The 27,673-nt window shown below is 34.1% G+C and overlaps 1 protein-coding gene across 1 annotated transcript in view; it reads left to right on the top strand.

Annotated features, from left to right (window-relative positions):
• The window catches only part of ATRNL1 (attractin like 1), a 796,918-nt gene that overhangs the window by 75,138 nt on the left and 694,107 nt on the right, over positions 1–27,673 (top strand). The window contains exons 7-8 of the mRNA XM_035029745.1: positions 627–714; positions 5,932–6,187. Of these exons, the coding sequence (XP_034885636.1) occupies positions 627–714; positions 5,932–6,187 (344 nt within the window). The remainder of the gene's footprint in view (positions 1–626; positions 715–5,931; positions 6,188–27,673) is intronic.

Raw genomic sequence — 27,673 nt, forward strand, 5'->3', positions numbered from 1 at the left:
TATGTTAATCACCATACATTACATCATTAGCTTTTGATGTAGTGTTTCATGATTCATTGTTTGTGTACTTCATTTTTACAGAAGCTTCTGTCTTACTAGATTCATTTTATTTCAAAAAGTGATCTGTGAATGAGTTATATTTGGCATAGGAAATGCATACTTAATTTATATAATGCTAAGCTTAGTCTCTGTAAAAGAATAAAAATAAATGCATAAAGCAAATGGCTGTTGTAAAAATGGAAAGAATTTTCATCTATTTTGAAAAGAAAAAGCTGGCTTTTAAAAAAAATGAAAAATGCAGACTGACTCACTTATTGTTTAGGCTAATCAGTTGGTTGAAATTGTTAAAGGTAATTGCACAAATTAATTCCAGTAATAAATAGCCTAGTCAAGTTAATGTATATTACACATTTAGGTGATTGAATTATAATTTAGAGTAGGTATGTCTTGAATGAGTCTATTAAAAATTTCTAATATGGTACATGAAATTATGAGTTTATTAGTTATAATTGTTTTTGAATTTAATGAATACTTGAATACAAGTGAGGAAAGCATATGCAAATTAAAAAACCAAAAGTGAATCTTAGCTTATAATTATAAGTATTTTTCTTTTATTTTGCTTTTAGTTACAATTTGGAAAGCAGTATATGGAATGTAGGAAGTCTATCAAGAGGTCCTCTCCAGAGATATGGACACTCTCTTGCTTTATATCAGGTATGGATCATGCTTTTTAAATTCTAATCATTGTTTTTTTGTTTGCTTTTGGAGTTTACCTTTGAGAAAAAAAATACTAAATCTCAGTTTTATTTCAAATATTTAATGAGAATAGATCATAGATCACAATTACTTGACATGTCACAAACTCATATAGAATTTTAGTAAAAAAATAGATTTTAGTACAATTCTCCATTGAACATGAGAAGAAATGAAGATTGAATTTTTGACCATGGCTTTATACCTAGTCATCAGGTTAATCACTTTTTTTTTAAGATTTTATTTATTTATTTGAAAGAGAGAGAGTGAGCTAGAGAGCAGGGGGAGGGGTAGAGGGAGAGGGAGAAGCAGACTCCCCTTCTGAGCAGGGAACCCATTGTGGGGCTCGATCCCAGGGATCCTGGGATCATGACAGAGCTGAAGGCAGTCGCTTAACCCACTGAGCCACCCAGGCTTTTAAAAAAATTGTAGTAAAGTACACATAACATAAAATTTACCATTTTAGCCACTTTTTAAATGTAGTTTCAGTGACATTAAGTATATTCAAATTGTACAAACATTACCACCATTATTTCCAGACCTTTTTTCATCTTGCAAAAATGACACTCTATACCCCATTAAACAGTAACTCCCCATCTCCTTCCCCAGCCACTGGCAACCACCATTCTACTTTCTGTCTCTGTAATTTGACTACTCCATGTACCTCATATAAGTGGAATCATATAGTATTTGTCTTTTGACTGGCTTATTTCACTTAGCATAATGCCCTCAAGGTTCATCCATGTAGTATATGCTAGAATATCCTTCCTTTTTAAACCTGAATAATATTCCATTGTATGGACATATTGCATTCTGTTTATCTATTCATCTGTTGATAGACCCTTGGGGTGCTTTCACCTTTTTGACTCTTATGAATGATGCTGTTGTGAACATGGGTGTGAAACTACCTATTTAAGTCCCTGCTTTAAATTTTTTGGGTAGATAGCTAGAAGAGGAGTTGCAGGACTACATCATAATTCTGTTTTTAATTTTTTGAGGAATTGCCATATTGTTTTCCATAGCAGCTACACCATTTTACATTTTCACCAGCAGTGCACAGGGTTCTAATTCCTCCACATCCTTGTCAACACTTGTTATTTTGTTTTTGTTTTTGTTTTTTATAATATTCACCTTGTGTGAAGTGGTATCTCACTGTGGTTTTGATTTGCATTTCTTTAATGTTGAACATCTTTTCAGGTGCTTATTGGCTATTTGTATGCCTCCTCTAAAGAAATGTATATTCAAATCTTTCGCCCATTTTAAAAATCAAGTTGTTTGTTTCTTTGTTGTTGAGTTGTTAGGGTTCTTTATATATTCTGGATATTAACCCCTTATCAGATATGATTTGCAAATATTTTCTCCCATTCTGTGGGCTGTCTTTTCACTCTGTTGATATGTTCTTTGATGCACAAAAGTTTTTAATTTTGGCATAGTCCAGTTTATCTATTTTTTTCTTTTGTTCTGTGGGCTTTTGGTGTCATATCCAAGAAGTCATTGCTAATCCAATGTTATGAAGATTTTTCCCTATGTTTTCTTTTAAAAGTTTTAAAGTTTTAGTTTTGATATTTAGATCTTTAATCCATTTTGAGTTAATTTTTTTGTTTATGGTGTAGGGTAAGTGTTCACTTTCATTTTTTTGCATGTAGCTATTTTGTTTTCCCAGCACCATTTGTTGAAAAGACTGTCTTTTCCTCATTGGATGGTCTTGGTGCCCTTGTTGAAAATCATTTTACCATATGTGTGAGGATTTACATCTGGGCTCTCTATTCTTTTGATCTGTGTCTGTGTACCAGTACCAGGATGACACAATTTCGATTATTGTAGTTTTATAGTAAGTTTTGAAATGAAGTGTGAGACTTCCAGCTTTGATCTTATTTTTCAAGTTTGTTTTGCCTACTCAGGGTCACTTAAGATTCCTTCTGTTTCTCCAGAAATGTCATTGAGATTTTGATAGGGATTGCATTGTACTCAGTTACTCTTGTGTAATTCATGAATTTAGTATGATTGAAATGATAGACTACTTAACTCGTTTTTATTTTGAATCAACAAAGATTCATGTATTTTGTGGTTTGTGACTAGACCCTTCAAATAAAAACTTATGTATTTTCTGTGCTTATTTAAGAAAATTTGGAAAATACAGGAGTGATGTAAAGAATAAACTTCAACTCTTTTTTTTCTATGCAGATGCATGTTTTAAAGATAAAATAAAAACCTCTCTAAGTATATATGTTTGTGTGTATATAAATTCTTTCTTTTAATTTTGGTTTTTAGTTTTAGTGTTTTGATTTATTGTATTTTTTTGGTAACAGCTATTGAGATGTAATTGATATACCATACAGTTCACTCATCTAGAGTGTGCATTTGGAATGGCTTTTAATTTATTCACAGTTGTGCAACAATCTTTTGCAGATTTGCATAAAATCGCAGAGTTGTATAATCAATTTTAGAACGTTTTCGTTACCTCACAAAGAAACTTGTACCCTTTATTACTCCAAACCTCCTCATCCTCCCAGCTTTAAGCAATCATGAATTTATTTCCTGTCTCTATAGCTTTGTCTGTTCTGGACATTTCATATAAATGAAATTATTTACTATATGGTTTGTGACTAGCATGTTGTAGCATGTATTGATATTTCGTTTTTATGGCTAAATAATATTCTGTTATGGATACATTACATTTGCTTTATCCATTTATCATTTGATGGGCATTTGGGTTGTTTTCACCTTTTGGCTATTATGATAATGCTGCTGTGAACATTCATGTGTAAGTTTTTGTGTGGACATATGCTTATGTTTCTCTTGGGTATATATATAAGTAGGATTGAAATTGCTGGGTCAAATGGTAACTCTATATTTAAATTTTGAGGAACTGCCAGACTGTTTTCCAGAATGGCTGCATCATTTTCCATTTCTACAGCTATATACGAAGGTCCAGTTATTCTACATCCTTGCCAACACTGGTTATTTGATATCATTTTGATTATAGCCATCCCTAGTGAAGTGGTATCACATTTTGTTTTGATTTGCATTTCCCTGTTGACTAATGATGTGAGTCATCTTTTCATGTGCTTATTCCTATTTGTATTTTCTTTGGAGAAATGTCCATTCTAGTCCTCTTCCCATTTTTAATTTTTTAATTTATTTTTATTTTATTTTATATTTTTTAAAGATTTTATTTATTTGAGAGGGAGAGCACGAGTGGTGGGGAGGGGAGGAGCAGATGGAGAGGAAGAAGCAGACTCCCCGCTGAGCAGAGAGCCTGAGGGGGTTGAGGGGGGCTGGATCCCAGGGTCTTGGGATCGAGACTGAAGGCAGCAGCTTCACTGACTGAACCACCCAGGTACTCCTTCTCATTTTTCAATTGGGTTATTTGTCTTGTTATTATTGAGAAGTAAGAGTTATTTATATATTCTAGATACAAGTCCCTTATCAGATACATGATTTGTAAATATTTTTTCCCATTCTGTGCGCTTTCTTGATAGTATCTTTTGAAGCACAAGTTTTTTAATTTTGATGAAATCCAATTTATTGTTCTTTTTCTTTTGTTGCTTGTGTTTTGGTGTCATATTTAAGACTCCATTGCCAAATCTAGTGTTAGGAAGGTTTACCTCATGTTTCTTTCAAGAGTTTTATAGTTTGGCTCTTACCTTTAGGTCTTTGGTCCATTTTGAGTTAAGTTTTGTACATGGTATGCAGTAACGGTTCAAGTTCATTCTTTTGCATGTTGACTACCTAGTTCTCTTTATACCTTTTGTTGAAGAGGCTATTCTTTCCCCCCTGAGTGGTCCTGGCACTCTTCAGTTGGCCCTAGATGTGTGGATTTATTTCTGGACTCTCAGTTCTATTGATTTATATGCCTGACTTTATGCCTGTAGCATATTGTCTTGATTACTTTTCCTTTATAGTAAGTTTTGAAATCGAATAGTGTGAGTCTTCTAATTATATTCTTTTTCAAGATTGTTTGGATATTCTGGGTCTCTTGCAATTCCATGTAAATCTTGGAACCAACTTGTCAATTTCTACAAAGAAACCCTCCAAGAGATTGCATTGAATCTGTAGATCAATTTGGAGACTGTTGCCATCTTAACTATATTAAGTCCTTTGACCCATGAACATGGGATGTCTTTCTATTCATTTAGATCCTTTAAAATTTCTTTCAACAATGCTTTGTGGCTTTCAGAGTTAAAGTTTGTAATTTCTTTTTGTTAAATTTATTTCTAAGTATTATTTCCTTTTTGATGCTTTTGTGAATGAAATTCTTTACTTAGTTTCATTTTTGGGTTGTTCATTTTAAGTGTATAGAAATATAATAGATTTTTTGTACATCGATTTTGTATTCTGCAATGTTACTGAATTCATTTATCTGCTCTATTTTTTTTTTTTCCTTAGGATTGTCTATGTACAACTTCATATAATCTATGGATAGAAATATATTACTTCTTTTCCAGTCTGGATGCCTTTATTCAGTTTTTGCTTTTTTGCTTTGGCCAAAACCTCCAATACAATGTTGAATATAAGTGGTAAAAGTGGGCATCTTTGTCTTGTTCCTAGTGGGAAAGCATCAGACTTTCACCATTAAGTGTAGTATTAGGTCTGTGTTTTTCTTAGGTGCTCTTTATTTGGTTGATGGAATTCCTTTCTATTCTTAGGGTAGTAATGATGTATGTCATTTATGTATTATTCATTTCAATCATATGTAATTGAAATTATTTGTATAATTTATAAGTGCTATAAAATATCTGCCTATAGCCATGAAAAATGGTAATAAAAATACACTCCACATAGTGTACCAGTGTGGTCTACCTTTTTGGTGGACAGTGCTTGAAGAAAACAGTGAATGAGAATAGCACAAAGCAGTACACATAGATGGTAAAATTTAAGTGTAAGAAGTAGGGACTCAACAACTAAGATAATTAAAAATATAGTCAATTTAACTATATTAATATAGCTGTTTTAAATAAAGTATCTTAATGCAACTTTTTGAAAGCACGAATATTTTCCCCTTGTAAGTAAAAGCATTAATTCCCATTCCCATATAACTTTCTATAAATAAAAACTATGCCTTATGCATGTTGTGAGTGATTACTAAAGTTTAATGTTTAAACTGAGCCTTTATTTTTAATTATATTGCTAAGATACAACTCTTTTGCCTATTAATATGTGTTTTTTAATTTACAGGAAAACATCTTTATGTATGGAGGCAGAATTGAAACAAATGATGGCAATGTCACAGACGAATTATGGGTTTTTAACATACATAGTCAGTCATGGAGTACCAAAACTCCTACTGTTCTTGGACATGGTCAGCAGTATGCTGTGGAGGGACATTCAGCACACATTATGGAGCTGGATAGTAGAGATGTTGTCATGATCATAATATTTGGATATTCTGCAATATATGGTTATACAAGCAGCATACAGGAATACCATATCTGTGAGTTACTTTGAAAATGTAACTATATACTCTTTTATTAGTTGAAAATATCTTTACCTTTAATAAAATCTTCATATGAATTTAGTCAAATGGTGAGTTATTTGAATCAGAATTATGAGCTAAGAATTAATACTTTTTAATATAAACCTTTTGATTTTGTGTTAGGTTTTGTCCTTTAATATTTATCTTCTTAGCTAAAAGTGGGGAAATGTTACATACCAGTTACACATTTTTCAAGAATTGAGAATATTTATAAATATGAGAAATTCCAACAGATGGTGCTATTTCTTTGGATTTTACTTATGAACCAAGAACTAAAACTAACCTAGTCTCTTTACTATGCATTCCATGATTTCAGGATTTTTATTTTTCAGGGTTCTGTTTCTAATCTTACTGTAAGAACTCTATATATGTATGATTCTTTTAAAGTAAGTTTCCTGAAGATAGTCTGTTGGCTTTATAAGAAATTATTATCTGGTGGGTGAAGGTGACTGAGACAATCTACATATGACTTTTTGTACTGTACTCTTCAATACTCTTCTTTGTTTTTCTGGTACTTTATTATTATTTTTTTGAATTTTTATGATATTTTCAAACACAAGATTTTAAAAAAATTTGTCTACACAAACCATATGGTCCCTATTTAGATTGAAGACCATATTTCATTTCTGGCTCTGGCCAGTATTATGAACTCAAGTTTTTGGCTCCTTTGTGTAGAGATGGCTGTATCCAACTGTTTAGAGTCCTTGTCTGGTCTTAATGAGGAATCTCACTTGCAGAGCAACAAGAGCGTCCTTGATGTGCTCAGAAGACTCCCTTTCTAAAAATACTCCTCTCTTCCCCCTGCAGTCCTTTCAAGTGATCCGTTTTCTTTTCAAAATCCCCACTGCAGCTGAGTGGAAGGTGGGATATGTATCCTTCTTACTTCTTATTGCCATTTTACAGTATTTCCATTCCTTCCTCCTTTAAAGCACTCACCTTTGACTCTTACATCATCAGACTGTGTCATCTATTACTTCTTCACTCTTCTGTTACTCCTCAGATCACATTACATTACAATACATTACAAAACAATATATTAGCCAAATATTTTTCTGATTTCACTATCCACTTAAATAGTTCTTCTAATACTTGGACTCTCATATTTTTTTTTTTTAATCTCTCTTCAGGGATCTTGTTTTCCATCCTATTTGAGTCCCTCTCTCCCACTGTCATACTCTTGACTGTGTACCTCAATGAATCCCATAATTTCCATTTTAGATATCTTACTCTTTGAGTGCCACTGATCTTTCCAACTTACTCCTTCTAGGACCCCAACTCTGACAATTCTCCAGCCTTACTAGAGCTGTGAGTCCATTGGGCCTCCTATCCGTTTTTCACTGTCCCTCTCTTACCTGTACTTCTAACCTTACCCAGCTTGAAGCTCATAAGCACCAGTCTTTCCTCCAACTCTCCCAAGTTGACCATTTCATACCCTTTCCTCTCTTCAAACCTCTAGCACTTCCTTCTCCATGATTACTCTCAGCTGATGACCTTACTTCTTATTTTACTAGGAAAGTAGAAAAAATCTAAAGAGAACTCCTGCTGATGGGAACATTTTGGAGTGTAATGGTTAATTAGCCGTGCTGTATTGAATAAACTGCTATGTACACACATTATTGGTGTAACAGACTCATGGTGGCGTTGAAGCAAATGTGGCTGTCATTGCATTTTTTTAGACAGGCCCAAGGTTGTTTAAGCAACAGTTAGAAATGTTCTATGTAGAAAGGTGGTTTTGTTTTTTGATTTTGTTATTAATTTTTGGTTTTATTATGGTGTTCAGGGAATGTTGTAGGTATTATTTCTACTTTTTGTAATTTACTGAGATTTTCTTTGTGGGCCAATTTTCATATTTTATAGACCCTTGGAAAGGAGATGAATCTTGTTATATCAAGGTATGGCATTTGAGATATATATATGTGTGTGTGTGTGTATATATACATATATATATATGTATATATACACACATCTAGCAAATCTACTTTGTTGGTTTATTCTTTCCTTTTTTTTTTGTACTTTATCTGTCATGCTCCGAAAATTGAATTAAAGTCTAAAAATTTTAGTTTATTTTTGCCTTTTTCTCCTTGTTTATACTTTATGAAAGTTGCTGTTATGGATATTCATAACAGTTGTATCTTTTAATATTATAAATTGCTTTGCTTGCTTAATGTTTTTGACTTGATTTCTACCTTGTCTGATATTTAATATTTTGGCTCTTGCTTTTTGTGGGAAAGGGTTTAGTATTTTCCTGGTATACTTTTGCCCTTCTCTTCATTGTTAACCTTTCAGAATCACTTTGTTTTAAATGTATCTCTTGTGTATAAGAAGGAATTGGATTTTGCTTCATGATTCCATCTGGTTTTTGTACACTTTGTGTCACTCTGTTGTCTTCTTGTTTTTAATTATGGCTCTTCTTATGTTTAGGGAGAGAAGGCCATTTTTTTGTGTGAAGGAGCACGGTAGTTTTTGAGATCTGCTACTGTTAGGCTTCTTCCACACTCCTGTTTCTCATCTTCTTTTCTGCATTCTTGTGGCTTTTTCTATGTGACTCTCTTGGTTTCGCCTGCTTTTTGCATATTCGCACCTTATTTGGAGTTTGTAGTTTTTGAAAAAATTCCTAGTTTCTCTGAATATTTAATTTTCTTTTTCCTTTACATTACCTTCATGTTTTCCTTACTGTTTTATATGTCTTCTCTGAAGAAAATGGGAAGATGCAGAATTAAACTATCACCAAACTTTTAATTGAACCAGAGGTTTTGACTTTCGAAGTTTTTAAAAAAATGAAGTCTAAAGTTAACCAGTACTTTTACTCTGATCAACCTCGAATTTACAGGCTACTGTTTCCCCTGCTTTAATTCATCTTGTTTTGTTTTAAGTACATTTGACCGTCTTATCAATATTTTGTACTAAGCATCACAGTCTTTTCTGTAAAGGGCCAGATAGTAACTATTTTAAGCTTTGTGGGCCATGTGGTCTTTATCATAACTAGTCAACTCTGCTGGTATAGCATGAAAGCAGCCATGGATAATGCACACACAATGAGCATGGCTTTGTTCCAGATTGGGCTCCCTTGGGTCTTAGATTGCCTGCTCTGGAGAGAATGTGTGCTTCTGGGGGCCTAGCAACCTTAGTCTCAAATTAAAATTTTGGTATGTGGTTTTTTGGGACCTTATATGTAGGGTGAATTCATGCCTACAGTGGCATGATGTCTAGTCTTTGACCAAAAGTTTCCAAAGGAAGCACTTTTTTCCTTTCACATAGGGCCAAGGCTGAAATAGACATTTTCTGTCTGCCTCTGCAGAGCAGATTAAAACAAAACAAAACAAAAACAAAAACATTTTTCATTGAGGGTATAACCCTGACTTTATGTAGAAGCTCTCTGATTCAGTGCTTAATGGGCTCAGCTTCAGTATTGGCCATTAAAACCGAATTCCTAGGTTACCTGGTTGGTGCATGTCTTCCCTACTCTGCCTCCCAACTGAATAGAGTTTACAGTTCATAGAATACATTACTCTTTTCATATTTCCCTTTACTGAACAGTAGTCCCATTCAGTTATGAGACATGGTATTGATGATGCTTTCCAGGGATAGCTAGGAAGGCTCATCAGATTTATTCTAATCTGTGAAGGTAAATGTTGATATAGATTGTTAACTGATAAATTCATTGGCTGGTAGGTTTTTGTTTTCATTTCAAATAATTTGATTATATAATTTAAATTGTAGTTTTGGTAAAATTTTAACTATTAGAGTTCTTTTGGTTTATTCTATAACAAAAATACAGTTTATTTATTAAAGACTTTTTAAAAAAGATTTTATTTATTTGACAGAGAGAGACACAGTGAGAGAGGGAACACAAGCAGGGGGAGTGAGAGAGGGAGAATCAGGCTCTGCACTGAGCAGAGAGCCCAATGTGGGGCTCGATCCCAGGACCGGGGGATCATGACCTGAGCCGAAGGCAGACGCTTAATGGCTGAGCCACCCAGGCACCCCCCAAAATACAATTTATAAATAAATTTATCCACAGGGTATTTTTGGTTTTACTTTTGTCTTATTAATTGTACTACTTTTTAGGCCCACTTATGAATGTGGTATAAGATAGATATGGGATGAATACATAGTTTATGAATTTTATAAAAATACTAGATGACTTTTGAGCAGTTTTCAAATTCTGTGAATTAAGTACAAAGTAAAACTCATCAATTTTTCTGTAAAATTATATCATAATAATAATAAAATTAACTTATTACTATTTATTCCTGTGCATTTTGAATTCACTGCTTATTGAAAGTATGTGGTATCAAAAAATAATCAAAGTACTTTTCACTTTGAAAAGTAATTACAAATAAAAGAATACAAAAACAATGGGTAGACATAAAGATGTTAGAATAATTAAGTTCTATATATCATAGAAAAGTGCTTCTTTAGGGGATGATATTATATTAAGTAGGGCTGCTTTGAACATAAGTAATGGGATAATTTATCATCTTAGTTATAAGTGAATACTTATTTCCACAGAGAGAGTATTTATTTATTTATTTATTTAGTCCTATTCTTGGTGGGAATTACTACACTGTGACGTCGGTTTTGCCTCTTTTTTCCTCACTGATTTTAATGGTATCAGGTACCCAAATGTAGGTTGGTTTTACTTTTACCATCCTTACGTGTTTAAAGCTTCTAGACAACTAAGGAAAAAAAAAAGTTTTTGTATTAAAGAAGGGACTATCTCTTTAACCAGCATTGTGGTGAGGGTAACTGAAAAGTAAGCTGACATTAAGCAGAGAAATTAATGAAAACAGGATATTTTGCTAGATAAAAATTTACTCAGAAACATATGCTAAGGATATTGATCTCATCATTATGTAGAAATTTTAAAAACAGAAAAAACTCCCAATTAACATACTTCAAAATGACCCTTATTCAACTTCTAATAATATTGCAAATCATTACAAGGTATTTCTGGTTCTGCATTTAGTACAGTGACGCTTTTTTGAGATTTTTGTAATATAATTAAGAACAAAGTGACCATTTAAGTAACTTATCTTTAATTATTTTAATTGGAGAATTATAGATTACCATTAAAAAAATCTAAGATACTAGAGAATATTTTTTAACTGCTGAGATTGTAGATATTGTCATTGCTATTTTATGAGTTTTAGAGTTTTGTTGAGCTAAGAAGTACCTCCAAGCACTGGGTTGACTTTGTAGCTTATATGAGCACATTTTGGTTCTACTTGGTTTCAGACATATGCGGTAATGTATATCAGCAAATGATGAATCAGGTATTTTCCTTTACCTTTGCAGAACTTATTTTGAGCAGGGCGATACAGATAATAAAAAATAAATATAATATGTATGCATGCTATATGATGTGTTAGAAGATAGTAAGTTTTATAAAAATAGAGCCAACATAAGGGGATTGAAGTGCTGAGGGTGGGAGGTGGTTACAAAATAGGAAGGAGAGGGTAGATCTCACTGAAAAGATGAGTTTTGAGCAAAGAGTTGAAGGACATGAAGGAGTTTGCTATGTGGATTTCTGGGGGAAGAGACTTCTCTGAAAGTGGGAGCAACTGTGTCAAGGCAAGAACATGCCGAACATGTTCAAGGAACAGTAAGGAGTCTGGAGAAGAGAGGATGGAAAGTAAAAATGAATAGATGAGGCTAGAGAAGTAATAAGGAAGTAAGATTATTGGGTTTTTGCATGGCTTTTATTTATTTATTTATATTACTGAGTTAAATGGAGAGACATTGCAAAATTTTGAGCAGAGCAATGACATAATTTTTAAATGCATCATTTTGTCTCTGTTGAAAATAAACTCTCGAAAGGAAAGAACAGAAGCAAGGAGGCTAGTTAGGGAGTTGTTACAGTAATCTGGACAGTGAGGTTGGTAATAATTGGGGATGATAAGATTTAGTCAATTTCTCATCAACGTCTATATGTTTTTTTTAAATTTTATTTTATTATGTTATGTTAATCACCATACATTACATCATTAGTTTTTGATGTAGTATTTCATGATTCATTGTTTGCATATAAAACCCAGTGCTCCATTCAATACGTGCCCTCTTTAATACCCATCACCAGGCTAACCCATCCCCCCACCGCCCTTCCCTCTAGAATGTTTTTAAAGTAGAACCAATAGTATTTGCTGAGGGTTTGGATGTAGAATCTGCGATGAAAGAGAGGACTCAAGGATGGATGTAGAATCTGGGATAAAAGAGAGGAGTCAAGGATGATTTCAAGGTTTTTGGTCTGAGCAGTTGGAAAGATGAAGTTGTCATACTGAACGTAGAAGATTCTGAAACAGGTTTGAAGTGAAGGTGGTTTGAAGATCAGGAGTTTAGTTTGGATATCTTATATGTGAGATATCCATTAGACATTAAAGTAGACTGGAGAGATATCTGGGCTGGAGATGTAAATTTGGGAACTCTTAGAATGTGGAAGGCACTTAAAGCCATGAGACTGGATCAGATCGCTAAGGAAATGAGTGTAGATAAAAAGTAAAGTGTTGGGCCCCATGGTATTCCATAAGAAGGAGAAGGAGATGAGCAAGGAAGAGTAGTGTTGTGAACTAGAAGCCAAGTGAAGAAAAATTATTAAATAGAAAAGTAATCAATTGTGTGAAATGCTGCTCTGCTGATGGCTCAAGGCAAATGATTTTTTTAAAAAAATTTTTTTAGAGAGAGAGAGCGAGAGCACACGCACAAATACACATGCACATGAATGGGGGGGATGGGCAGAGGGGGAGGGAATGAGAGAATCTTAAGCAGGCCTCACACCAAGCGTGAGCCTGTCTTGGGGCTCAATCTCACGATCCTGATATCATGACCTGAGCTGAAGTCAAGATGCTTAACTGACTGAGCCACCTCAAGGAAAATAATTTCTAAGGATTGGCCATTGAATTTAGTACTGTGCAGGGGATTGGTGATCTTGGCAAGAACACTTTTTGTGTAGTGGGGTAGGGTGGTAAAAGCCTGACTGGATTGGATTTAGAAGGGAGGGAGAGTGGAATTGGAAACAATGGGCAAGAAAAATTCTTTCAAGAAAGTTTGCTTGTAACGGCAGCAAAGAAGGTAGTTGCAGTTGGCAGGAAATACAGGGTCTTTCTAAACTTGGGTTTTCCCAGAAGCAGACCATTAAACAAGGATTCAGGTGAAAGAATTTTATTTGGGAAAACGCAGGTAATGCTATTCGAGGAGTTGAGAAGTAATGCCAGCATGAGAAGGCGGCCACGAAAAGATCGACTGATAAAAGCCAACGACCACGGGAGTGATGGAGCTTAATGGGCCAGGCTTCAAATTAACACTTCATCTTTGAAATTTCCTTCTTTAACTTTTAATCTTCTTGTGAGTTGATGAATGGTGTGGGCTATGTCTCCAAAATCAATCCATTCTTTAGCTGAAGATATGTTTCATTCATTGTGGCATGATTTATAGGAAAATGTGTATAGATGTATAAGAACAGAATACCTGAGGGGTGCCTGGGTGACTCAGTTGTTTGGTGTCTGCCTTCAGCTCAGGTCATGATCCCAGGGTCCTGGGATTGAGCCCCACGTCGGGCTCCATGCTTGGCGGGAAGCCTGCTTCTCCCTCCCCCACTCCCCCTGCTGTGTTCCCTCTCTCGCTGTGTCTTTCTCTGTCAAAACATAAATAAAAATCTTAAAAAAAAAAAAAAAGAACAGAATACTTGAGAAAATAGCTTATGTGGGACACACACAGGTAAGTCTGGCAGGGAATTTTTCAAGAGTGTGCCCCAGAGTACAACTTCTACAAGTGCTGTATGGCTGTCAGGTGCTTAGGAGTGACAGTAATCAACGAGCTTCATGTGCAGAATTATTGGAACAAGCAGGAAAATGCATAATGAAGAGATCAGCTTGCAGTAAAGGCTCCCTAACCTTTTGTTTAATTAACAAAGTCAAGGTGGCCTTCATAATTGTATAATGGTGAAAAGACTCTTGTTAATCCAGAGCTATATTTGCTGCATTTTTCATTTTTTGGAAGTGGTTTAATTTTCCTCCAAATTCCTTTATCTCTTTGCTTATAAATGAATATGACACATATACTGCTTTATATAGGTATTCTTCTTGTACTTACACGCTTCTAAGAAGTTAATTTTGGAGCAGGAATCCTGCAGTATGCCTCTCTGAATGTGTACTTTCTAGTAAAGTGCTATGTATCAAATGCTTGATAAATACCTGGATGAATGCATAGGGTTTTGAGCACATATTCTTTAAAAGTTGAATCTATGTTTCCTTAGTGTTGTTTATTAAAGTACATTAGACAAGTTTTAAAAATTGTACACTGTACCTATTATTCTCTTTCTAGTGGTGACTCAAAAAGTATTGCACTTGATATTCTCCATGTGTCTCTCCAGATCCACACTTCACCATTTCTGCCTTGTTCCTGTGCCCTCTAGCTTTCATTGGGGGCACCCACAGTAGATCAGAGGGTGGAAAGGAGTGAGGCTGAGGTGTTTTATTTCCCCACTCCCTCCGTGCTGGGTCATCTTGGGTTAGGGTTGTCCTACGGAAGGCTGGACTGCCAGGTGTCTTTATCCATACAGCTACTCTCTAAGAGTTCTGGAAACCATTCCCTCCTCTTTTTTCAGGCTAAAGGATAAGAAAGACTTCCTGCTGTGTTATAGTTCCAGGATATTGCCCTGGTGATAGTTTTATTAATAGTCTTTTTATTAGACTCCTTATAATTACACATTTTTAGTATATCATCTGTTTCCTCTCAAGACCCAATTGCAGCTACTCTTGGTTCTTTAGAGATTCAAATGTAACTGTTTCTCTAAATGATCCTTTATATGTATTAGGTATTAGGATCCTGGAGGGTGGGAGAAAGAAGTGTTTTATAAGAGGACTTCATCATTTTAGTAGAGAAAAATAAACCTTTTGGAATAGCATGGAGCTAGGTCTTTTGGTCCATTTCTTTTACTGTTATTCTTGAGTTAAAATTTTAATGCTATGTGGTCCTTTGTAGCATTTTATTTTCTCTTAATGTTAAAGGTTGTTATATTTATCTAACATTTTTAAGAGCGTTAGCTATTCTAGTTTTTTCAATAAGCAGCACTCTTATGTGCCTACATATTGCCTTCTATTTATTTTAATTTTTTTTTTAAAGATTATTTGGGAGAGGGAGAGAGCACACGAGTGTGCTAGTGGGGGGAGGGGAGGCGCAGAGGGAGAGGGACAAGCAGACTCTGTACTGAGTGCAGAGCCCGACGAGGGGCTCAATCTCAGGATCCTGAGATCATGATCTGAGCTGAAACCAAGAGTTGGATGCTCAACCGATTGAGCACCCAGGCACCCCAACTTTAAATTTATTTTTTAAAAATAACCACTTGTTGGTTTATTATTATGTCTACTCAATCTCAACTTTATTTGGTTATTATGTCATCAGTGTAGAAGTAATCATGTCTTACTAGCAAAAGCACCCCCAAAAGTATATTTCATAAGAGGATATTTATGAAAAAATGTAACCATTTATTGTAGCCCTTTGAGTTTTCTCTTTATAATCATATTCATTAAAAGAATTGTTGGGGGCGCCTGGGTGCCTCAGTTGTTAAGTGTCTGCCTTCAGCTCAGGTCATGATCCCAGGGTCCTGGGATCAAGCCCCACATTGGGCTTCCTGCTCTGCAGGAAGCTTGCTTCTCCCTCTCCCACTCCTCCTGCTTGTGTTCCCTCTCTCACTGTGTCTCTCTCTGTTAAATAAATAAATAAAATCTTAAAAAAAAAATTGTTGGATTCTTTAAAAAAGTTTTCTGCCTCTCGACAATTCTAAAATCTAGAATTTCTTATGGATTTTTTTTTTTTTTAAGATTTTATTTGTTTATTTGACAGAGAGACAGTGAGAGAGGGAACACAGGCAGGGGGAGTGTGAGAGGGAGAAGCAGGCTTCCTGCTGAGCAGGGAGCCCGATGCGGGACTCGATCCCAGGATCCTGGGATCATGACCTGAACTGAAGGCAGACTCTTAACGACTGAGCCACCCAGGCGCCCCATGGATTTGTTTTTTAAAGTAGCTTTTTATACATGTGTGCTTATATTGCATATTTTATTTACTTGGTTTTCAGTTTTATAAAAAAGAAATAATATACAGTTTTCTGAGGTTTTCTTCTATTTCATTCACCACTATATTACTAAGATTCATCTGTGTTATGTATTACTGTACTTAACTCCTTTGTGTTACTGTGTTTCATTATATGACTCTACCACAATTCCTTTATCCATTCTCCTGTTCATGAGCCTTTGGGTTGGGTACTTGGTTAAATTCACACAGCAGCAATTTTGAGACATCTTGATAAAAATATGTATATTTATTATATTGCCAAACTGTCCTTCAAGTGTCAAGGTTATAGAAAAAACAGTTTGAACATGGAAAAACTCAGGTAATTCTGTGTATATGTCCCCTTACCTGAGAAATCTAGTAGAGTAAAAACGTGCAGACTTTTTCGTAGAGGTCTAGATAGTAAATAACTTAGGCTTTGTAGGCCACACAGTCGTATTGTCATTACTCAGTTCTGCTGTTGAGTCTGTACACAAGCAGTGATATAGAATACATAAATGAATGAGTATGGCTGTGTTCCAGTAAAACCTGATTTACAGAAACAGTTGGTGGGCTGGACTTAGCCTGTGGACTGTAATTTGTCAACCCCTCTCCTAGAGAATAAGTGTCATCTAACAGAGATGAATGGGAACGCTTTAGGTAAAAGACTGGTAGAGGACATGTATTTAGTTTTAGAGTAAGACTAAAACAAGGGTAGAGATGTCAGTAGACAACTAGTATGCAGATAGTATGTGTTCCTTCTAAGTAGGAAGAATGCAGCTAAAAATGGGAGAAGGGTGAGAGAAAAAGAAAAGCAGAAAAAGAGCCTGGATTCTTGCATAGGTAATTGATAGGAGTCAAAGGATGCCATTTAACTCTTTATACCGTAAAGGTCAATTGATCCCAATTTTAGTTTTTGAGCAGGCCTAACATTCTGTGAAGACTGTTATTTCGTAAATCTCATTCTTTCTTAGAAGTCTTTCAAAGAACAAAGAGAACATTTTTTTACTTAAAAAATATAGAATAAAATATTCTGTCTGCAATTATAGATGCATCTATTGGATGATTTTATTTTATTTTATTTTATTTTTTTTAAAGATTTTATTTATTTATTTGTGAGAGAGAATGAGAGACAGAGAGCACGAGAGGGAGGAGGGTCAGAGGGAGAAGCAGACTCCCTGCCGAGCAGGGAGCCCGATGTGGGACTCGATCCCGGGACTCCAGGATCATGACCTGAGCCGAAGGCAGTCGCTTAACCGACTGAGCCACCCAGGCGCCCTATTGGATGATTTTAGAAATCTAAGATACACTGTAGGATCTTAGTGTTTTTTTATTATGTTTTAAAACATGTTGCTATTTCATCTTCCTAGAAATTAATTCATTGCTCATCAGTTATTACCAACCAATGCTAAAAAAATTAAAATAACAAGAAAACAAGTTACTTAGGAGGGTGATACCAGAATGAAATATATGGTCACTTTCCATTTTCTTATTGCAGTGCCCAAAGTATTTTATTACATTTAAAGAAGGCGTAGAAGAAGACTGGGGGCACCCTCATTGTAGCCTGCTTTTAGCTTTTATTGAACACAGTAACTGGATTCAATGAGGTAGCAGGGGTTGTGATCCTAATGCCAGAGAAAGTAGAATTCAGGACACTGAAACATTGTACAAGTCAAGAATACCTTATTGTATTAAAAACCACAGTTCACCATGAAGATGATCTAAACAACACAATCAAGCAATGTTAAGAATATATATCAACACAAACCTGGATGGTTTATGGATGAAGTACCTATGGACTTCTTAAGTATGCATGGAAAACTCACAAAAAGTGAGTAGATTATATATATATATATATATATATATATATATATATATATTTAAAGATTTTATTTATTTATTTGAGAGAGAGAGACAGAGAGAGAGCATGAGAGGGGAGAGGGTCGGGAGGGTCAGAGGGAGAAGCAGACTCCCTGCCAAGCAGGGAGCCCCATGGGGGACTCGATCCAGGGACTCCAGGATCATGACCTGAGCCGAAGGCAGTCGCTTAACCAACTGAGCCACTCAGGCGCCCGTGAGTAGATTATATATTAGGGTATAAAGAAAACATCAGTAGATTCCCCCCAAATGGAGATATTAAATAAAACCTTTAGGGTAGATACAAGCTTAAGTTACAAAATAGCTAAAAAATAATGACAGTAAAAGCAATACATATAAGAATCTATCAGATAAGCTTAAAGCACTTTATCAGAAGAATATAGCATTAAATAACTATATTAATATGAATGAAAATAGATGAACCACATTCCCAACTCAAAAAGCAAGAAATAGAACAAACTACACACACACAGAAGTGCTAGGAAGCAAATAATAAAAATAACATCTGAAATTACTGATGTAAGAACAGAAAGACAATCAACTTAATAGATTATATTTCTGTTTTTTAAAAATATTAAAATAGATAAGCCTCTAGCTAGCTCATTTAATCAAGAAATAAGGGAGGAACTACAAATATACAAAATAAGATGATAAGGGGAGAATAATATTGGGAAAGAGGAAATTTTTTAAAAATGAGACTACTTTGTACATCTATGCAAATAAGTTTGAAAATTTAGAAGAAATGGATAATTTCTTAGAAAATAACAGTTTTCTAAAATTGAACCCAGTAGAGATAGAAAGTTTATATAGATAAGTTTCCATAGAACAAAATAGAGAAAGCACCAGGCCTAGGTGATGTTATAGGTTAACTTTAACAATGCTTGTAAATTCTTTTAGAGAATAAAAATGGAAGGAAAACTTACAAATTTATTTTCGAAAGCAAGTATAACATTGCCACCTACAGTTATCTCAGAAATAGGAGATTATAGACCTGTATGATTCAAAATGAGTTAACATGCTTTCCCTTAAATATCACCACAAAAATCTTAAATAAAATGAACAAACTTCAACACACACCATGATCAAGTAGGATATAACTAGGATTCCAAGGATTGATTCAATATTAAGAAATATATTAATAAAATTCACTATGTTTGTAGGTCTAGGGAAACCATGCTAAAAAGCCCATTCCTAATTAAAACTCTTGAAAAATTGAAATGGATGTTTGAACACAATAAATCTATCTATCTATGTCAATCCAAAAGCCAGCGTCTTATATGGGGAATCAGGCATTTGTGTGAAGCTTAGGATCAAAACAAAGATGCCCACAATCTCCATTACTACTTAACATTTTTCTGAAGGTAGTAGAGGAAACAATTAGAGGAATAGGACTTTGATAAGGAGAACTTAAACTATTTGCAGGTGATAGAGAATTCCTGGAAAACCTTACACAATAATAGGGCTAATTGAAACAACAAAACAATAAAAGAACTCAGCAAGGTAACAGGTTGTAAAATTAATATGCAAAAAGGACGCCTGGGTGGTGCAGGTGCAGTTCAACGTCCAACTCTTGGTTTTGGTTCAAGTAGTGATCTCAGTGAGATTGAGCCCCATGTTGGGCTCTGCTCAGCGGGAGTCTGCCTAAAAGACTCTCTGCCCCCCACCCCATAAATCTTTAAAAAATTAACATGCAAAAATCAATATCCTTCCTTTATACACTAGGCAATTAGAAGATAAAAGGAGGAGAAAAACACATTTAGAATAGCTACAGTGAAGCTAAATCACTTAGGTATAAATGGAACAAGAAATGTTCAAATCTTTTTAAAGAAAACTATAAACCATTCCTGAAAGTCACAAATGTAGGGACAAAAAACCCCACCTAAATATATAACAAAAATACATATCAATTCCATTTCAAGGAATTTATGCTTCAGTTTTATTTCCAGAGATATAAAAACACTTTTTTTTTTTTTTGGTATGGACAGAGTTATTCACTGTAACATTATTTAGAAACTACTTCAATTGCAAACATAAGGGAGAGGTGGATAAAGCATGGTATATCCATATTAGTGGAGTACTATGCAGTTGTAGAAAGAGTGAAGAACTCTTTGAAATCACATGGAGTGGTTTCCAGGATATATTAAGTGACCAAGTACAAAATAGCATATATAACATACTACTTTTTGTATAAGAAAGTAGGGGAAATCAGAAAATACTCTTATGTCTGCTTATATGAGCAAAAATGAACACTGGAAGGATAAACTGGAAGATAGTGATGTTGGCTACTTATAAAAGATGGTGGAGAATGGTGTGGAAAGGACAGAAAATGAAAGTGTATTTGCCTTAAGTAGTTTTGACTTTTAGAAGCATATTGATGATCTACGTATAAAATAATCAACAAGGAAAGCAAGAAAACTCTAGAACAATGCAAATGGAAACAAATGAACTCAACCATGTTTCAAATGAATAACACAAATCACACTGAAGAGGAAAAAAATAACCCACATGCTTTTTTAATACAGTATATGGTTACATGTCCTCAGTCTAGGCGTGGATGTGGGGAAGAACTGCAAACAATTTTTTTAAGTTTGTTTTTTGAAGGTTTTGGTGAAGCAATTCTACATTATTTTGGGTGTATTTGCAGATTGGAAAAATGGTAAATGTGTTGTTGGGAGCTAAAATTCTCAACGTGGAAGATGGGAGATGCAAATATGAAATGGGGAAGGCAAGGAAGAACCCTGCCTGATGGATTGGAGTTGGAGGGATCAATGTGAGCTTGTGATTAGGTAGGTAGGTAGTAGGTAGACAGACATAAATAGGCAGGCAAGCCCATAGTTACAAGTGTAGATTCTTCTGAAAGGGCCTAGAAGCTAAGACACCCCAGTAGTAGTGAGCACAATGATCACCCATATTGCCAGATCTAATTTTTAATAACATTCCCAAGAAAAGAAAACAGAGCTCCTTGGAGAAGTGGCTGATTCTAGGGCTATAGCAGGAAAAGTAAGGATGAACCTGGTATATCTTTTTATATCAAATTAAGGAAGTGTTCAAGAAAATGACGGGTTCTGTTAAAAGCACAGAGGAATCAGCTTGAAGGGGGTTCCTTTGGTAAAATCTAGGATACTGTAAGCATCAGAATAATTTAGGAAAGTAATAAATTATAAACTTGCAACAACAGGAATCGTGAGCTTATACTGATAATGGACAGACTGACAGACAAATGGGGTGGGAATTTCTTTCTTTCTTTTATTATGTTGGTCACCATACATCAGGGAAAACTGCACAGAATGCTGACTGACATTGCTGGAGTTGCGAAAAAAATCATCATTTTGCAATAATTGTAGTAAAAAATGGTTTGGGAACGAATCATCAATAGGTGTTAAATCTACAGGGTGGGAACAAATTTTTGATGAGATGTGCATGGTATTTAAGTGTCTTTCTCACAGATTGTTTATAGGGTGCACAGAAAAATAGTACCTTTTCTGAGTGATCAAAATTCACATCACAAACCATGGGAAATTACATTGTGTGCCTCTGGATATGATAGCTGCTGAGAGAAATATCACTGAGAGCAGGGTTTGGCAAACTGTCTATACAGGTTAAGACAGTAAATATTGTGGGCTTTGTAGATTATACAGTCTCTGTTTCATCTACTCAATTCTGTCATTGAAATGTGAAAGCAAGCCATAGATAATATGTAAATGAATAAATATGCCTATGTACCAATAAATATTTACTTACAAAAATGAGCCACTGGCTAGATTTGGTCTATGGGACACAGGTTTCCTACCCACTATTCTGAGTGGGACTGCAAAGCTAAATCTAATTGTTAAGCAGTATCATACAAACCTCAAATGAGGAACTTTTCGTTTAAGAAGGCCAAGAGCTTTATTCTTCCAAAATGTCAGTGTTGGGGCGCTTGGGTGGCTCAGTCAGTTAAGCCTCCAACTCTTGATTTTGGCCCAGGTCATGATCTCAGAGTCCTGGGATTGAGCCCCATGTGGGGCTCCTCATTGAGTGGGGAGTTGGCTGGAGATTCCCTCTCCCTCCCTGCAGCCCCTCCGCCCCTGTGCCCCTCTCCTTCTCTCTAAAATAAATAAATCTTAAAAAAAAAGTCAATGTCATGGGAAACAAAGACTGAAAAATTGTTTCAGATTAAAGGAATTTTAGAAACTCAGTGAAGGGCTTGACATTTATTATTAAAAGAGTTTCAGGCCATTATTGCTATAGGCTCACAATTCTAGTATCTAAAGACTTAGTTACCTTGTCCTTTTATTGGGTCAGTGGTCATTTAATAAGTTCAACTTTGCCTTCATCCTAGGAATTGACAAAAAATGTTAAGAGTAAACCATTGACAATAGAAAAAAGAGATGGAGAATGGATAGATTAAAAGATATTTGATAGACATGTCAGAATATTGGACAACTGTAATGTATGGATCTCATTTAGATCCTGATGAAACAAACTTAAAAAAAAGCTTATAAAATAATTAGAAATTTGAACACTGACTGGAAACTTCCTGATATTAGATAATTATTAATTGCCTGGTTTGCTCTTGTTTTTGCTTTTTTTTGAGAATTGCTGTGCAGACCTCTAGGGTTTTGGAGCAAAGCTATAGTCTCTTCTACAGATAACTTTTTGAGAAAGTTCCTGTTTTGCTAGACTTGCTGCCTATTATATGAGTATAATTATTTTTTCCCTTGGCTGGATGACTTTCAGTTGTTAATACTTATCCCAAAAATGTTTGGTAGAAATTGGCAAAACCATCTGGGTTTGGGATTTTCTTTGTGGCAAGGTTTTAAAAGTATGGGTTCAATTAATCTCATAGTTATAAGAGAGTTTTTCTCTCTTCTTGTCAGAGTTGGCATTTGATTATTTTTTCCGAATTTGTCTGTTTTATTTAAATTTTCAAGTGTATTGACCTAAGTTCTTCATAATATGCTGTTAGTGAGGTTTAGAATATTTTATAGCTATGCTCCCCTTAAGTTCCTAATATTGGTTTATTTGGACCTTATTGTCTTGAGCAGATTGTCCAGAAGATTATAAGTATTAATACTTTTCAAAGTACCAACTTTGGAAGTTACTGATTTTTTTGTATGTTCATTTGTCTATTCTTATTTTTATTATTCCCTCCTTTTAATATATTTTGATTTGTTAAGCTTTTTCCCTTTCTTTATGTTGGTATTCATTGTCTTTCCGGTTTTTTAAAAATGTTTTTAAAAAATATATGCATTTCTTCTTTATAGTATCTTTTTAAAAGATATTTTAAATTTGGATAAACTATATAATTTATTAATTTTTATAGTGTGTGGGTTTTGTATTCTGAGAGATCTTTGTCAAGGCCACAAAGGTTTTCTCTTACATTTTCTACTAGCTGTTTTATAGTTTTGGCTCTTATCCTCAGATCTATCATCTATTTGAGTTAATTTTCATATATGGTATGAAGTAAGGGCTGAGGTTTTGTTTGTTTGTTTAATAAATATCCAAATTTTCCAGTAACATTTGTTGAAAAGATTTTCCTTTCCCCATTGAACTACCTTGGTAAATGTGTTGAAATGTCAGTTGACCATATGAGTTAATGTTTGGACTCTATTTTGATCCACTTACGTATATTATGTTTACTCTACAACCACACTTCATTGATTACTGTAGCTTTATAACTGAGGTAGTGTAAGTCCTGTGTTATTTTTTCTATTTTCAAAAAATTTTGGACTATTCTATGTACTTCACATTACCATATAAAATTTAGAATCAGCTGTCGATTTCTTAAAAAAAAAAAGCTTGTAGGAATTTTAATTGAGGTCTAATTACATATACAAAAGGGAATATTGAGTCTTTAATAATATTGATTCTCCTAACTCATGGACATGGTATATTTCAGCATTTATTTAGGTCTTCTTTAAGTTTTTCAACAGTGTTTTCTAGTTTCTAGTGTACTGGCATTGCACATAGTTTGCTAAATTTATACCTAAATATTTAAAATTTTTGTTATTGTAAATGGTGTTTTGCAGCTATTTGTGCAGTGTAATGATTGTCATGTTTGCCTGTAAATGGCACTTAATTTCAATTTACAATTGTTGATTACAGTATATAGGAAAGCAATTGATTTTTCATATTGAACTGGTATCCTGCAACTTTGCTAAGCACACTTACTAATTCTTACAGCTTTTTGGTAGAGTCATTATTTTCTACATAGATGATCATGTGTTAAAACCATGATAATAAATTTTGTTTACTTCTTCCTTTTCAATCTGCATGCCTTTGACTTATTTCTTTGTATTATTGCAGTGGCAGTATCTCTGGAACAGTACTGAGTAGGAGTAGTGAAAGCAGCTATTTCTGCTTTTTTTTCCCTGTTTTAGGAGGGAATGTTCCAGTCTTTTAATTATTATGTTAGTGGTACGTTTTCTAGATGCTTCTTATGTGGTCAAGGAAATCCACTTTTATTCCTAGTTTGCCAAGAGTCTTTTTCATCAATGATGTTAAATTTTGTCAAATAATTTTTATGCATCTATTGAGAAGATCATTTGTTCTTTATTTTTTATTTCTTTTTTTTTTTAAAGATTATTTATTTATTTATTTGACCGAGAGAGACAGAGCAAGAGAGGGAACACAAGCAGAGGGAGTGGGAGAGGGAGAAGCAAGCTTCCCGTGGAGCAGGGAGCCCGATGCAGGGCTCGATCCCAGGACCCTGGGATCATGACCTGAGCTGAAGGCAGACGCTTAACAACTGAGCCACCCAGGCACCCCTGTTTTTTTATTTCTTAATGTGATGAATGACATTGATTTTCAGATGTTAAATAACTTTTGCTTTGTTGGGTAAATCCCATTGGTCATAATGTATTTTCTTTTTCATATATTGCTGGAATTGATTTGCTAAAATGTTAAGGATTTTTATGTTTATGTTCATAAGAGATACTGGACTAGAGTTTTCCGTTTTTATAGTCTGTCTGGTTTTGCAATCTGGTAAAGTGATTTGGGGAATGTTTTACTCTATACTATCTTCTGTAAGAATTTGTGTAGAATTGGTATTATTTTTCTCTTAAATTTTTGATGGAGCTCACCAGTGAAACTGTCTGATTCATGAACTTTCTTTGTCAGAAAGATTTTGACTATTGCATTTATTTTCTTTAATAAATGTTAGAGATATTCAAATTACCCATTTCTTTGTAAATGAGCTTTGGTAGTTTGTGTTTGAAGTTTGCCCATATCATTTAAAGGTGTTAAATTTATTGGCAAAGTCATTAATTATATTCTCTTATTTTTTTTAATGTTTGTAAAATGTGTAGTGATATCTCTCTTTTATCTGATATGAATTATTTGTGTCCTGTCTTGTCAGTTTGACTAGAGATTAATAGCTTAAACAAATTTATTGATCTTTTCAAATAACTAGCTTTTGTTTCCCATTTTCTATTTTTTATTGATTAGTGCTCTATTTGTCACATTTCTTTCCTTATTTGGGTTTTATTTGCTCTGTTTAATTTCTTAAGGTGGGAGAATAGATCATTGAATTGATTGAAACTGTTTCCTTCTTTTTAAAAATATGTGTTTATTACTATAAATTTCTTTCTAAGCCAGTAGTTCTCAAACTTTAATATACATAAGAATCATCTGGATGGTTGTTAAAATAGATTGCTGTGTCCTAAACCCCTGATTTTCTTATTCATTATGTGAGTATTGATGCCAGGAAACTTCCATTCTTAAAAAGTTTCTAGGTAATGCCATTTGCTACTGTCTAGGAACCATCCTTGAGAATGATTGCTTAAGCTCTGCTTAAGCTGTCCCCTGCATATTTTGAAATGTATTTTTGTTTCCATTTAATTCAAAATATTTTCTAATTTTCTTTGTGATTTTTTTTCGCTGGCTCCTAGGTTGTTTATTAGTATTGAGTTTAATCCAAATAGATGAAGATTTTTCAGATATCTTTCTTGTCATTATTTCTTGTTTCATTTAGTTATTGTCAGAGACTATATTTTGCTATTAAAATTTTTGTGAGTCTTCTGACTGAGAATATGGTCTATCTTGGTGAATGTTAAGTGTCAGTTAAAAAGGATGTGTCTTCTGGTGCAGTTGGTTGGATGCCAAATGCATGATGATGGATGGAGTTGTTCAAGTCTTATATATCCTTACTGGTATTTTGTTTAGTGTTTTCCTTAGTTTCCTTAGTTACTGAAAGACTAATGTAGAAACCTCCATTTATGGTTGTGGATTTAAGTATTTAATTTTTTTGGTTCTATCAGTTTTTGCTTCATACATTTAGATGTTTTGTTATTAGGTATTTATACAATTAGAATTTCCAGGTCCCTGAAATAAATTGTCTGCCTTCATTCCAGGTTATCTTCTGTTACCATTTCTCTTATCATCTGTTTGAACGGCTTCTTTAACATATCTTTTAGAGTAGGTCTGCTGGATATGGATTATCCTGGTTTATCTAAATCCGAGAATCTTTATTTCACAGTCATCCCTGGAGGATGGTTTTGCTTGTCATGGAGTTCTGAGTTAGTTATTTTTTGGCATTTTAAAAAAGTGTTGGGCACTTCTGGCCTTCATGGTTTCTTAGGATGAAAATCACAGTCATTCAAACTTGTAATTTGTTGTTTTTCTCTAACCACTTCTGAGATGTTTTGTTCATCTTTAGTTTTCAGCAGCTTGATTGTGATGTGTTTAGGTGTAGATTTCTTTCAGTTTATCCTGTTTGTGATTTCTTCAGCTTCTTGAATCTGTAGGACCAAATTTGTTAACTATACTTTTTGTTTTATTTTTGTTGAGGTTGCTCTAGGGGTTACAATATACATTTTCAATTTATCAGATTCTACCTTTACATAATGTTCTACCACTTCACATATAGTGTTAGAACCTCTGAACTTCCTACATTTCTCCTCTTTTCCTTTGTGCAAATATTATGTCTCATATGTTATGAACACCATCATAAATTGTTATGATTTTTGTTTTAGAAAGTAAGTTATCATTTTTAGGGAGACAAAAAAGGAGAAATTATGTCTTTTATATTTACCTACATATCAACCTTTCCTACATCCTCCATTCATCTGTATAAATCCAAGTTCTATCTGGTGTTTACTGTTACTTTCATTCAGCTTGAAGAAATTCTTTGTCATCTCTTGTAGGGCAAATCTGGAGTAGTACATAATCTCTGTTTTATTTATTTATTTATTTATTTATTTATTTATTTATTTATTGTCTGAAAAAGTTTTGTTTCATTATTGGAAAATATTTTGTTGGGTATAGAATTCTACCTTGATAGTTACTCTTTTTTTTTGGTAGAGAATTCTTGGTTGACAGTTTTTTTCCCCCTTCTGAGTAGTTTAAGAATGTGAGACTTTATTGTCTTCTGACTTACATTCTTTCTGATAAGAAGTTAGTTCTAATTCTTATTTTTGTTCTTCAGCTTGTACATCTTTATTACTTCATGTTGTTCCTTGGTGTGGGTTTCTTTTCTTTCCTTTTCTTTCTTTCTTTCTTTCTTTCTTTCTTTCTTTCTTTCTTTCTTTCTTTCTTTCTTTC

The sequence above is a fragment of the Mirounga leonina genome, unplaced genomic scaffold (assembly GCF_011800145.1).
Source record: "Mirounga leonina isolate KUSES-001 unplaced genomic scaffold, KU_Mleo_1.0 Mir_114, whole genome shotgun sequence".
NCBI lineage: Eukaryota > Metazoa > Chordata > Mammalia > Carnivora > Phocidae > Mirounga > Mirounga leonina.